General features: G+C 37.8%; 1 protein-coding gene across 2 annotated transcripts in view; it reads left to right on the top strand.

Annotated features, from left to right (window-relative positions):
• Window positions 1–4436: 4436 nt before the first annotated feature.
• Window positions 4437–15268, top strand: part of LOC126471018 (dymeclin) — a 168600-nt gene continuing 157768 nt past the window's right edge. For both annotated transcript variants that reach the window (XM_050099079.1, XM_050099078.1), the window contains exon 1: window positions 4437–5020. In XM_050099079.1, the coding sequence (XP_049955036.1) occupies window positions 4881–5020 (140 nt within the window). In that variant the 5' untranslated portion in view covers window positions 4437–4880. The remainder of the gene's footprint in view (window positions 5021–15268) is intronic.

Below are 15268 nucleotides of genomic sequence, written 5' to 3'. Positions count from 1 at the left end.
ATTAGAATTCACTACTTATCCTGTTCCAGAATTCACGCCCGTCTGCGTTAGATAGCTTCCATTTAGGCCGCCTCTATCTACAAGGTGTTGGCACATTTACCAACACATCATAGTTAATTCCTGTGATTGTAACAGGAAGTTATTTCAGTCTTCGACCTGAAGGTAGTTGTAACTGCAACAGAAGGACACTTTAAGGTTCCATTGCACTTCTCTTCAAACTCGCAGACTGTTGGTTGAACTGCTCTTTGAACAGCCTGTCACTGGCTTGCGAGTCTAGTTGTGGGCAATGTCCACTTCTTCGCCTTTAGATGATCAATAACAAACTGGGCATACATATTCTACGGAAGAGTAACAGATATCCACTATCAGTGTAAAAATAGTCGGTGGCTGACTATCCCACTGTGATCACTTTGCCTGGATGGTTGAAGTGGTCATTGGAGCAAACAGAAATCTAGAGATACCAGTATTTAAATGCTGGCTGCCCTTTTGACCGGAACCGAGGTTGGATCTTCCTACATGTCGGACAGGGACCTGAAGATGGCGTAGTAAATCGCCGAAACTGGTAGCCAAATAAAATAAGTTTGAAAATTAGACTGCTGGAAGGTATTTGATTTGACATACAACAGAAAATGAGGTCTCATTAAGTTTGAGAACACATTCTTTTCCAATAGCTCTGTTTTTATTCCAATTTTGCATTCCATTTTCTTGCTTTGAGAAAGCAAACTGATTGGTTATGTCATTCAAGTCCAATTTAGCAGATATGTAGTGTTCTATCGACAGGATAGTCTGTGTCACCTGTATTCAGCCTTATGTAGTGTTTAATCACCTCTTTAATTTGCTGAAACTGAGTTAGCAAGTGCAGACTTTAAACGGGACACCCTCCTCTAGCATTACTTTCCCTCAACAGTAGTTGTCGATACCAGTATTATTTTTCGACTTTTGGTCAGATCAATATTATTTCAGTTCCTTTTTGAAAACTTTCATATAATTTTATACACAGTATTTCAAGCTAAAATTTATGAAAAGGAATTACTTTATAAAATATTTTAGTTTCGATGTTATAATTGATAAATACTAGCTCTGAATGTACAGTTAAAATATTTTTTTTATAAACATTTGAAATTACGAATTATTTGCACACTTACAGTTTCTACTATTAATTACGCAATCCTGTACTGTTTACTATACTTATCTCTGGATTCATTTATGAGATAATAATCGAAATTAATAATGTAACGAAAACTAGTAGGAATTCATTTGTTAATAAAATTGTAAGTCCTTTGGGATATTGTTATTTGCGCAGAGTGAGGGAGTCGTAAGTTTGCCTGTGATGTGTTCGGACGAATTTTTGTATAATAGGTACGAACAATGTAATTTCAGCTTTGTTAATGTGAAAAATCAAAATATTGTATGATATACTAAATGCGAGAAAATCAGTGGAAAATATATTTACATAAAAAAATTTGCAACAACAATCTTCCAGTTATTTAGTTCAAACCAACCGTGAGGACCTGATGTTAGATTTTCAGCTTCGTGGATCAGTCCCCTAGAGAAGAAGAACTGGAGCCATCTTAACATGACAAGCTAAGTAAACTTGAAAGTTTATTGTAATCTTCGCTCCTCTCAGATCTTCATAAAAGACTTGGCTTATTAATTACTTGGACTGAGCATTGTTCAATGTGGAGAATGGATAGAAGAAGGAAGGAGGGGAAGATTACAAGACCCTAGAATTGGCATAACTGTACTCAAAGGTCCTTCGATGTTTAAATAATTATCTCGCAACCCAAACTTTGAGGGGGAGGGGGGGGGGACTTTTAAGATATCCAGATGGGAAGTTGTATCGTTGCTTTTCAATAGCCATTTCTACCGAAATTAAGGGGCTCCGGAACGCCCTATACTTGCAATGTTAAAATAACACTTATAAATTACATCTTTCCTCACAAAGTATTTGAGGTAGGAAGTTGAACTTTTTTACAGATTATTCATTGGAATATGGGCTACAACTTAACACAGGGATTTTACAAAATTTTAGTTCAGTTATTAAAGATGATTTTTTTTCAATTGTAATGAAAATTCACAATATTTTTTTGCAATTTTTTATTTATATATTCAAAAATATACAGTTTTTTGGAAAAAGGCTGTGTTAAATTATGCAGAAGGTACTGTGTAACAAGTTTGAAACAAATATGTTTGGAAGATCCTTAGAAAACATGTAATTAGTATGAGAAAATAAAAGTTTTGGGAATCGAGCGACAAAGATTGGATTAACTTTTTAGTGCATTCCAGGTCCATAGGATGGATTATCTTCATCCTCTGCAAACTCCTCCTCCAGCTTCCTCTTGTTCCTCCTCCTGTTTACTCTTGCTTGTATTTCTAGACTCTTTACAGCCCTGTCTGCAGCCCGAAGGCGTTCCTTGTCTAAAGCAAGCATCGCTCGTTGTTGTGCTCTTAGATTTTGCTACCATTTTCTTCAGTTGCAGTTACTGCAACACTGTTCCAAAAGGTGGTCATGTATGAACACTTATCACATTTCAGTTGTATTTCACTAGCAAGTCCTACGTGCTTTATTATGGAGAGTTCCAGACCAACTTCACTACAATGAATACATCTTACACAGTTTGAAAAAATTCCTTTGAGAACCGACATATCAAATATTTCATTCACAACCGATTCGCCCATAGAACATTCATAGTTTTCACTCATTGAACCAAGCTTCTTCTGTGAAGTATTTTCTTTCCCACTTTGACTGCTATGGGCAGGTGTACTTGAGAGGTTACGTTCACTCACTTGGTTATCGTCTTTATTGTTTACAGTAATAACACATACCTTTGGCTTTCCAACATTTCTCCTTTTCTTAAAAGCCTTCAGAGGATTTCTAATAACTTTACTTTTACTCATTATTATACTTCAACAAAACAGAGACTCAAGAAACAGAATTAATTACGAATATTTTCGAGATAATGACAGAGTAAATAAACATGAAACAATCGACAATCACACCAGCGATATATATTGAACCATCACAGGTTAGCCACAACACATACTTTATCACACATCACTAAAATGTACCTGATGAACACGGACGTTAATAATAACACCATTTGGCAGCAGTTTAACAGCGCCACAGTGGGTCACGCCCATGTAGAACACATTTCAAAAAAAATTTAAAAATAGTTGTAGTCTTCGGAATTGAATAAATTATATTTCTATTAAAAGGTAATAGTCTGCAGATTCAGAAAACGCAAAAAAGTAAAAATTGAACTTTTCATGATTTTGAGCCTTTCCGGAGCCCCTTAAAAAGCCACAATTTCGTTAACCAGCTCAGCTGTGCCGGTATTTCTGCTATATTTGAGACCAAAATCTGATGCATATTTTTCGAAATAAGATGCAGAGCTCTTATTTAAAGCGTTCCCGATTGGAAATTAAAGTTAAATTAAATGGTGTGTTACGGTGTGTGTCAGATCTGTTTCAAGTTTTACTCTCTGCCGGTATTCTATCAAATACTTTGAATCACTCAAACTTAAAAAGTTTTTCACTCTTGTAGGCGGTTGCCAGATATCGGATTAGATCGAAAGGCTTCGGACAAATAACACAACTGCTTCAGCGGCCGATGGCTAACCTTTGAAACCAAGCACACCGCAGCGAATCAGCAGCAAAATATCCAGTGTTGAACATGAGCTTGCTGTGTATGCGGCAACTCTATACATCGAGCGCACTGTTGACACGGAGCCCATGTGACCCTTATTCAGTAGACAGTAGGAGTCATTTCTTTGTGATGCTACTTGCACTGACTGACACTATTATAACAGCGTACTTTTACAGTCTCAGGCCGAGTGTAGGGCATCTTCGCACAGTCAGAATCACGTGGGCCTAAATCTTACGGTTAATTCTTATATCGTCTTCTTTGTCAGTATTTGCACCCTCTCTGTGCCTACGTTCTTGGCATGGGCCTATTTCGCCACAGTCCCTTTACGGTCCTACGATCGAAATATAACAATGTTTAATATGATAGAATTGGACTCGTATTAGCGAGATGCGCCATTTAAATCCACGTCCGGCCACTCTGACATAGGTTCCCGTTAGTTTTCCTAAATCGCAACCGACGAATGATGGAATGCTTCTTCTAGGCAGGTACCAGTCGCTTTCTTGTCCCATCTACAGATATTTCCAATTCATGTTTGTGTTTCGCAGAAAATGATCTCGTTGTAGACGTGACGTTTACCTAATTTTACTTTTGTAAGATATGATCCATGCAGTCAAAATGTGCTTCCGTCGACGTTTTTGCTTTACGCAACCGTAGAACTACAAAACTTGTATTAACAATCATCATTACATAAATTGATCGTATACACTTCTCCCCATCGACCACAGCCTCCTACCTATGTGCGTGGCAACATGTGGCGAGTATTCTACGTCTCTGTCCAGCTAGTCTACGTCGGCAAAGATGACTGACGCGTTTCCAAGGCTTGCCCGGAACAGATGACAAGCGTTTGAATTAAACCAGTGTGTACATAGGTAGAAGTGCCTTTTTTGTATATATTGTGGATGTTGTGGGTTAGAAAGAAATTTTATTAGTTAAGTTTTACTGTTGGTTCCAGTCAGACACGCGTTTTCTCAATGAAATGCCGTGGAGCATCGAAGTCGTACAAATTTGTGTCGGCCGGTGATGTTTCGTAGGGCTGTGTAGGAAGTTTAGTTGAAAAGAATGTGTTAGTTAACGCTAGCATTGAACTTTTCATTATTGTTGATATGTGGCAACATTCGCCGTCGGAGGAGGTGAATGTTTGGTTGGCTGTGACGCTTCGTCGCAAGAAACCAAGGTTCAAGTGAAATATTCAGTGAAAAACTCAGTGCTAACATTTGCCTGAAAACCCAATAAAATGGGAACTTCGTCAAGCAGACACGGTGATATAACGACAAACGAATATTTGCAGCGGTTTGTTGGATCGGAGAATATATCGCCAAATGATCCGTTCTGGAACAGATTCCTGTCTTTCTCATACACTCCACCAGTTTCAAGGTAAGACAATATTTGTAGAGGCAAAGAAAATTGAAACACGTTCATTTGTTGTCCTCCCCCGCCCTCCACCTATAGTACAGTGTTGACATAACAGATCTTCACAAAATACAGATCATCAGTGAGACGTGCCAAATTAATCCTTTAAACTCCATCATATGTCTGAGATTATTCGTTAGTTTAATTCTAGTTAGTGATTCAATTAAATCATGTTTTACGGATCTCTCACTAACAAATATTCCCTGAACAATAGATGATCTGAAGACAATATCTGGATTGTGTGTGCTTTCGAAAAATCTTTGAAGCCCACTTTAAAATTTCATTGACATAACTGTTTTCTATCCTGTGTTCCACAAAACTTTCTAATTGTTCATTCTATATTTGAGTGCATTACAACAAAAGATGACTGCCTTTTATTTTTAACTGTGTCAACTTGAGTATACCAGGGAAAAAACCCACTAAAAGGTAAATCAGTAAACTGTTTGCCTAGGCAGTATTTTTTTGTAAGCTTTAGTTGCAAGTAAATGATTGTAGGCCTAAAGCATAGTTTTATATAGCTGGTTCAGAAGGATTATCAAAAAATGCAGTTTGAATTGGTAATTCATGTTCAAAGCATAACACTAAATCAGAATGTTGTGCACTCTTCATGATAGCATCATTTATTAACATATCTTTGCCAGTGACATTGTAACGTTTTTAAAAGTCTTAAGGCCATAAAATATATTTTCAAATGTAACCTGAAATTTCTCTGACTAATCAGCAAATGAAATTATGACAACTAAAAGATAATATAGTAAACATTACCCTAACTGCATTGCACGATTATAACTCAATAAATATTTTGTAAATATGGTTGTAGTTTAATTAAACGTGATGGTCCACAGGCAGTGTTATGCTAGTCAATTTTGTTCAGTTGCTGGCTGAAAGATTGAATGGTTGCGCTGCTCACAGCCTGAGATTATACAACATTTCTACCCGGAGTAATTCTGCTGCAGAGACTGTATATAGTTCGAGTTTTAAAGTGATTAACTTCAAGTTTCCTGTACTACCTTAACACCTCTTTTTCCCTTTGGAGACCAAATTTTTCAACCCCATATTTGTTCAGTTTGTTTTGAAGACCCCATCATGAAACAAATCTCACAGCTGTAGTTGTGCATAGGAATTTAACAAAACTGGTAATTATCTTTGTGGGAAAAAAAACACAAAGACTTTGACATTAGAGAAGGATGTTGAGAAGAAATTGTCTGTATCCATGTTAAATGAATTACTGGCATACTCATATAGTGATTTAACGAAATGACAGAAATCTTAAAACTGAATGACAGGTTGGAATTTGGATACCTCCTGCCCCCTCCGGCCGTCCTTCCCACTTATTCTGTTCATACTGTTCCTATTGCATTTCCAAAAATCAGCTAACATCATATTTTACTTTAGGAATATATAGTGGGGTGGAAAGGTGATTTGTGTTTGTGAATTCCCCCCCCCCCCCCCCCCCCAATAAATTACCTTTTGTACACTATGTGCTTGTGACTTAGGGCATGTCATTAGGCTTACAGTCAAGAAAATATATACATATAATAGCATACCTAGTACATATATATAATTGCTTGCACAGTATATTATATAAACAATGTTACGTAGTGCATAGCTATGAGCATTACATAATAACTTACAATACCAGAGTTGAAACAATACAATTTTGTGACATAATAGTATCTTATATTGTACACGTGTGGTCATAATTCTTATTTACTTTCTAACACTAATTTCTAATGCCTGTTTCTCATAATGTGGTAATAAAATTTATTATTCACAGGATGAATTTTTGTTCACTGTCTACTCATGTACCCACCCATGCTATAGAATTCTTCTTCTATAAGAAACTTTTGTAGGGTTGCGGGGAACATCATCTCAGTTTTGAGGTTTTTTAAGTCTCCTTGCAAAGCTTGTATTAACTTGATACTGGAGTGTTTAGGATCTCTTTAAAAAATCTGAAGTCTATGTGAAATACACCACAGTTGTTTTGTGTTTGTTGTTTTATGGGGATGAACAATCTCATTGGTCTCTAGTTTTGTGCCAACTCCTAATGCAGCCACAATGGTCTTGAATATATACAGTGATGAAAATATCAAAATATTTAGATCTTCGAAGCAATTTGTGCAAGATTCCTTTTACTTATTTTTCCATATATTCAAATCGCTTTCATGTGTGGTGTGAATACTCGTTTCATTCCTGTGCCATCCAAGTTCCCGCATACTGAGTTCCATATTGCATACACAGTTCAAAATGTCTTACTGAGGTAAGGTTTAGACAGTTCCTTGGTAAATGGTAAGAGTCTGCAGCCTTTGAGCTACAGAGTAAATGCCTGCTCTATAAACACACATAGAAAAAGTTTCATCTTGTCTTCATGATGTAAAAATCCCTCTTACTTGTTTAACACAACAAATAAGATTCATAATCATTACTATTCTCTCCTTAAAATGCTTGTTTGAGAGCTGGTGGTAATATTGGCACATTTACATTACCTAATATGTGACCCAGGCCTTCACTATCAAGTATTTATTATTTTGGGTAGGACAAAATACTGATGTTTGGCTCCATAATGCACATTATGTTGAAATTAATAGCAGTAAGTGAGAAACCAAGAGTTGTTGTACACCATGGTTCCATAATATCTGTATTATTAGTGTATCTGCACTATAGAGTTAATCCACAGAGTGCTGAGTCTAGTACCTAAGTTTGCCTCAGATGTTTTGTATAAAACAAATGACAATTGATAGACATAGCAGAAAATGTATGACTATTCTTTGGTATTGCTTATAGGGAAATACGGAAGCGTCCGATCCCACCTGTCTGCTTTGACCCATGACGTCACAAATATGGCGGAAACAAAAACAAACACACACACTTTCCACAAGAAGCCTAATGACACTAACGGGACAAGCGCGGCAAATGGGGTGTTTTGGATGGGGGGCAAACTAAATATAAACAAATTTAGATGCCTTGCATAGCTACAACGTGTAAGTGAAGACAGCCATGCATGAATACCCACCCACCTCCCCAGGGGTCGTAACCCCTGCAACCCATAGAAGATAAAGATGCTTCAGTAGCTGATTAGTGTTTTTTGTCTTTTAAAAAAAAAAAAAAAACTCACGGGATAGAACAAACAGATCAGAAAAGTAAATAAAATAAGATAAAACAGAACTGGAGACAGCCACACTCAAACCAAACTCCGTGCCGTCATGACGTCACACACGACAACACCCTTACGTCATGGGTCAAAGCCGACGCGTGGGATCGGACGCTTCTGTCGACCTGCTTATAGAGCTCACAGCCACCTGATATAATCATGGATTATGAGAGTTGCAGGGAATCTTTTAATTAAAAACTTTTGGCAATGATGAACAACTCTGTATTTGAAAATTGCTACAACTATATATCCATAGGGTACTGAAATGCATGAGAATGACATTTATCTGTAATGAAATGAAATAAAGTCCAAGGATATATGTGGTCCCGGCATCACCATTATAGTCCAGTCAACAAAGGGAAAAAATGGAGGGGGGGTCATAGTCACAAATTTTTGTACAATGCTGGGAGGGAGTGTCATGAACAACATACTAAAAATCCTGACTGGTGGGGTTTGGGCATTTAAAGCTCACTTTTTATGTTTCCCTGTAACGACTCAAAAACAGTGGCTCAAAGCAAAAATGTTTCCCAGCACAGAATTAAAGTACATTAAATTTCCTGTTAAAAAAAAGGTCCTATTCATTTTTTCTCTGGGACTAATAGTTTTGGCATTGCAGTTAATGGAAAAATTGCAGATTATTAAAAATATTGTTCTAACAGTATAGCTAAAATTAATGTTTGTTCTTAAATCAGGTGGGTTAAAAACAGATATTAAATATGTGTACCACATCTAAGTGCAGTAAAGCTCTGTTGAGGGATAAATTGTGTTTTGCGGATGTAACAGAATGGAGGGGGGGAGATGCGTGGGGTAGAAGCACAAGGGAAGGTAGGTAACCAGATTGTGTTCATGCACTCCCCTCCATTATAGGTCTGCAAACTGAAGGTTGAACAAATGATTCCCCACTCCATCTACCCTACCGCATCACAAGAAGCAACTGCAGGATGTTTCACACAATCATAGAGACCTTCCACACCACACCACAATGCAGTATGCAGACATGCCCTGAGGGTGTTTATTTTGCGTAAAATGTGTTGACACTACAAGGATTGCAGATATGAGTTACTGATAACAGTAATGCATATGACAGAATCTACATAAATATCTGCACACTGTCCTACACTGCTAAATACGAAATTTCTTTTGCTTCTTAGACATGTGTTGTGTTCTTCTGGGAAAGGCAACTACTCCTACTGCAAGTGCTGTTTACTTTTCGGTTTAGGGACAGACTATACCCCACTTCATTTCCTGTTCAGTTTCTTATGTGGGTACACAAACTAACTCCGTTGAGCTTGTGTTTATATAGTGGAGTTATTTTCAGTTTATTGAGTACTTATTTGCAGTTGTTAAGTGAGCAACTATATGAAAAAGCTCAACAGCTGGAGCTGTCGACTGTCTACCACACTGAAGAGCCTTTTCCAAGTGTAACATGCTGCCAATATATATTCAACTTTCAGAGGAGGACCAGAGGCTTAAATTGCCTCCCTCTGTAACATAAATAAGTCACTTAAGTGTTATAGAATTTCAGGTATTTGAACTTAAGTCAATCAGTGCTTTACAGCAGATTACTGTTCCAGACTTGAACATGATCAGTCATATTCCATCAAACATATTAACACCCACCTTGCAAGATATGCTGTGGATGTGTGTTAAGTATCTCCACTCAGTACAGCCTACTGTAAAAGTGCCAGCAGTTCCTGAATGGAAAAGACTTGTGTAGTCTCACAATTAATGTTAAGGGAAGTGAAGTATCTTTCTGGTCATTAATTAATTCTCACAGGTGACAACAACACAATTACACAACTTTAAAGTATGCTGTAGCAATAGACAGCAGCAAAATGCCACATTTACCAATCCAGTCCCTTTCCCACCAACACTACATAGGCCACTGACAGTATCACACTCATAAATTAAACTCACAGGAACCTAGTTTATTTAATGCCTACTTGACAACTGCAGATAAGTAGTCATTTAATAAACTGAAGATAACTCCACTATATAAACACATGCTTAGCGAAGTTGTTTTCTCTATTCACATAGGAGAGCAGGAAAAGAAGTGCTGGGGGGGGGGGGGGGGGAGGTACAGTCTGTCTGTAACCTGAAAATCGAACAGCACTCGTGCAGTAGGAAGTCACCTTTCCCAGAAGAACATTACAGCTGCCGTACAGGATGACTAAGAATCAATTTCCCCTTGAGCAGTGCAGCACAACGTGCAGATATTTACATATGTTGTGTCCATTGTGTTACTTGTGTTAGTGTTATTAGTAATTCGTATGTACTTTCCATGTAGCGTTAATACCATTTTGGACCCTCCCCCCCCCCCCCCCCCTCCCAGCTATGTCTGGTCTCTACATTGTTTCAACCACCACTGCCGAAGCAGGCTGCAATCACTGTGTGGCACTATGGGTGGCAGTTGGTGTTTTGATCTTAAGCAAGAATCAACTAGACAAAGTAGGAGAAGCCGTGGAAAGAAGTCTTATCAAAAACAACTTGTAAAATTAACATATACACACTGGGAGGGCGTGCTCTTGCATTGTCCTGCACGAAATAACTGTGGGTATTTTCATTAGTTGCTAGTCCTCTGAAGAAAGGTTGCAGTAGTGTATTCACGTAATGATCAGAAGTTATGATCTGTGGAAAAAGATTGGTCTAATCATTGTGTTGCACTAATTGCGCACCATAGTCGTGCTTTCACACCATGCAGAAGCTTTTGCTGTAACTGATGAAATTTTTCAGAACTCCAACATCTGTTATTCAGTGAGTTCATGAAACCCATAAACTGTAACCATATTTAAGAAAGCATTCTAGGATTAGAAACAGTTTCTGAATTGGTTAGTCCACTATGATTACTTTGTAAGGTTTCAGTTTGGAGTTTGTGCTCAGCTCTGTGGGCAGTTGGAACTTGTCTAGTTTATTAGTTGCTAAAACCTCCCATACTGGTTCACAACCTCAAGCAATGATTGCAGCATGCTAGGAGGGTATTGGCCCAATACCAGAGACATCAGTGCATTATATGAGAAATGGTGTTTGGGTTATCAGCTATAGCGAAAAGGGAGCTTCCAGCTAAACTCTTTGTGGCAATTTGCCACCCACTCACATGGTATTCCTCTGTATTGTGGAGGGCTTTCAGTTGTTAATGGAAGATGGATTAAATTATAAACAATTTAAGATGCAGTCACTGATACTAATAACATGGACAAATAATCTTCATAGAGCTCTTGTATTCTTGTGGAAAATTATAAGCATCAATGAAACCTGATGCAGTATCTGGTCCCACCAACAAATTTAAGTGAAGTGCAGAAGTAGCTGATGCCTTTCTAATACCATTGACGAATGTATGCAGCCACAGAGGTTCAAGAACATTTACAATCAACAAGAAAGTTCAGTTTCTGGGATCTCGTAAGTGAAAAGGGTGGAAATTTTGAGTGACAATGACAGGTTTTGTTACCAAAGTTAATTGGAATCGCCTTGCTCATATACTGATTCACTATAAATTAGTTCCTATTAGGTACGTCCTGTTCCACCAAAAAAATTAAGTTCTTGGACTCATTTTTGGATTTCCTCAGAGCTAAGATGAATGTATCATGGTCCACTACAAAGAACAATGACTGTAGTGGCCTTCAAAGGTTTTAGCTACAGTAAACAATAGGAATGCTGTTTCTTTTGATGCTGCACTCCCACAGTCTATTATACATTCCAAACAACAGTATAAAACAAAGTAATGTGGGTCTTGTATTGCTTCTGATATACATAAATGATCATCCACTTAGTTATAGAAGGTACAATTTTGTACTTTCTGCAGATTATATAAGTATAGGAATAACAAATTGTGTCAGTCTATACCCCTTAATGAAATGCTTGAAAATATCAAGAGATGATCAGCACAAAGGAATTAATATTGAGTTTTGACTATACGCAGTACACATAGTTCAAAAGCTATAAAATAATTTTCTCAAATAATGAAATACAAGAAGTAGAAAGTGTTAAGTTTGTGCGACTGCAGATAGATAACACACTCAATTGGGAAACCCGCTGTCTAGAATTAATGAAACACATTGGTTCGGCTGTGTGTGTGTCTTATGTATTAGACTTGTTACTGCTATAAACAATTTAAAAATTAAGCTACTGGTTTGTTCTGCATGTCTCCATTCAGAAATGAGCTATGGAATCATTTCTGGGGAAATTCAAGCTGCAGGGATAGTATTTTAATACAAAAGTATGTTATAAGAATTAAATCTAGTTTAAATTCTAAAACATTCTGCAAATGCTTGTTAAAAATTAAGTATTTTGGCAATTACCTTAGTATAGATATACAGGGTGTTTCGAAGGCTAGGGGCAACAGATCTTTTTTTGGGGAACAACTTTTGTTGGACCAAAATGTTCATTGGCATCCTTTTGCGTGTGTGGGCACATGCATAAGCATATTGTGTTTGTTGTGGCTTTAAATCCTCCAAAGACTGGTTTGATGCATCTCTACACACTAGTCTGTCACATACAAGCCTCTTCATCACCGAATAACTACTGCAACCTGTATCCATTTGAACCTGTGTGCTGCATTCATTCCGTGGCCTCCCTCTACAACTTTTATCCTCTTCCCCCCCCTCAGACACCCACACACAATTCCTCCAATACCATATTGACAGTTCCTCGATGCCTCAGAATGTCTCTTCTCAACTGATCCTCTCTAGTCAAGTTGCACCATAAATTCTCAATACCTTCTCCTTAGTTACGTGATATGGACATCTAACCTTCCTCATTCTTCTATTATAGTATTACATTTCAAAAGTGTCTGTTCTCTTCATGTCTGAACTGCATATTGTCCAAGTTTCACTTCCTTATAAGGCTACTCCCCAGACAAATACCTTCAGAAAAGGCTTCTTAAACACTAAAATGAATGTTGATTAGTTCCTCTTTGTCAGAAATTCTTTCCTTGCTGTAGCCAGTCTGAATTTTATTCCTTTCTGCTTGGCCATCATCAGTTATTTTGTTGCTCAAAGAGTAAAACTCGTCAATTACTTTTAGTGTCTCATTTCCTAATGTAATCCCTTTAACATTGCCTGATTTAATTCAACTGCATTCCATTACCCTCATTTTCTGTTAGTTGATTCTCATCCTATTATCTTTTTCAAGTCACTATCCATCCCATTCATTTGCTCTTCCAAGTTATTTGCTGTCCCTGGTAGGATTACAATATTGTCGGCAAATATCAAGATTTGTATTTCATCTCCTTGTAGTTTAATAACTTTTCCAGATTTGGTCCTAGTGTTGTTTCCATGGTTCTCACTATTTTTTGTGAAGAGAGAAACATTGGTAATGACAAAGGGAATTTCACAAAGCATGCTTACAAAGGTGTGCTGAGAAGTAATGCCTCAGAGATTTTTATGTGAAAAACATAAAGCATTTTCAATAAAACAAACATTATCAACATTCTACATCTTTCTTCTTCATGTCTGCATACTTACTTCTCAACATAGTCACCCTGATGATGAACACATTTCTCCGAACGAGAGACCAGTTTGTTGATACGGCCACTGTAGAATTTTTTATTTTGTTGATGGAGCCACAACTTCACCTCTGCTTGCACCACATCATCACTATCAAAGTGAAGTCGTCAAAGGTGTTCTTTAAGTTTTGGAAACAGACAAAAATCGAATGTGGCCACTTCGAGAATTTATAGAGGATGATTGATGACAGTGAACCCAAGACATCAGATTGTTGTAGAGGTTGCAGGTCGTTTGTGGTGTGGCATTGTCATGTTGAAGGAGGGGGTGCTCCATGTGTGGCTGAACTCTTCAAGTTTGAAACTAGATTACAGCACGCTGTTTCTCTGTCACTGACAAAGCTACATTACATGTTACCATGTTACATATTACAGTTTGGAGCCTTATAGTGATAATAGAGGGCTGTAAATATGTAGACGTGAAGAATAAAGATGTATGCTGAAGTGCCTAAAAGTCATGGGATACCTCCTAACCTTGTGTCAGACCTCTTTTGGCCCGTCATAGTGCAGCAGTTTGACATGGCATGGATTCAGCAAGTTGTTGGAAGCCCCTGCAGAAATATTGAACCATACTGTCTCTATAGCCATCCATAATTGTGAATGTGTTTCCAGGGCAGGATTTTGTGAATGAACTGATGTTTCATAAATGTTCAATTGGATTTTTGTCAGGTTATCTGGGTGACCAAATCATTCACGCGATTTGTCCAGAATATTCTTCAAACAACTCGTAAACAATTGTGACCCAGTGACATTGTGCATTGCCATCCATAAAAATTCCATCCTTGTGTGGTAACATGAAGTATATGAATAGCTGCAGATGGTTTCCAAATAGCCAAACATAACCATTTCCAGTCAATGATTGGTTCACACCATTATGGAGCCACCACCAGCATGCACAGTGCCGTGTTGACAACATGGGTCCACGGCTTCATGGTGTCTGCACCACACTCGAACCCTACCATCATCCCTTACCAACTGAGATCAGGACTCATCTGTCTGTTAGCACTGCTAACTCCATGCAAACGCCACTGCAGTCTGTCGTTAAGGGAAAATCATTGGCCGCGCATTCTCCGTGGTGAGGGGTAATGCCTGAAATGTGGTTTCTCAGCACACTATTGACACTGTGGATCTCACTATATTGAATTCCTTAACAATTTTCGAAATCAAATGATCAATGCGTCTAGCTCAAAGTACCATTCCATGTTCAAACTCTGTTAATCCCTGCCGTGGGGCCGTAATCACTTTGGGAACCTTTTCACATAAATCGTATGAGTACAAGTGACAGCTCCACCATTGCTCTGCCCTTTTACACATTGTGTGACACTACTACTGCCATTTCTATATATGCATATTGATATCCCTGACTTTCGTCACCTCACTATAGAATGTTAATAACATTTGTTTAATTTGAAAATCTTAAAAGTTTTTACATAAAAAATTCAGAGGCATTTCTTTTCAGCATCCCTTATATAATACTGGTACCAAAAATAACCTCTACAAAGACTTCCATGGTGTTAATATTAGTCCAGAAATGAATAGGATACATGAGCACACATACATGTTA

Source organism: Schistocerca serialis, chromosome 3, assembly GCF_023864345.2.
Source record: "Schistocerca serialis cubense isolate TAMUIC-IGC-003099 chromosome 3, iqSchSeri2.2, whole genome shotgun sequence".
NCBI classification, from domain to species: domain Eukaryota; kingdom Metazoa; phylum Arthropoda; class Insecta; order Orthoptera; family Acrididae; genus Schistocerca; species Schistocerca serialis.
Note: the sequence above shows the minus strand (reverse complement) of the source record. Positions and strands in the feature narration are given on the sequence as shown.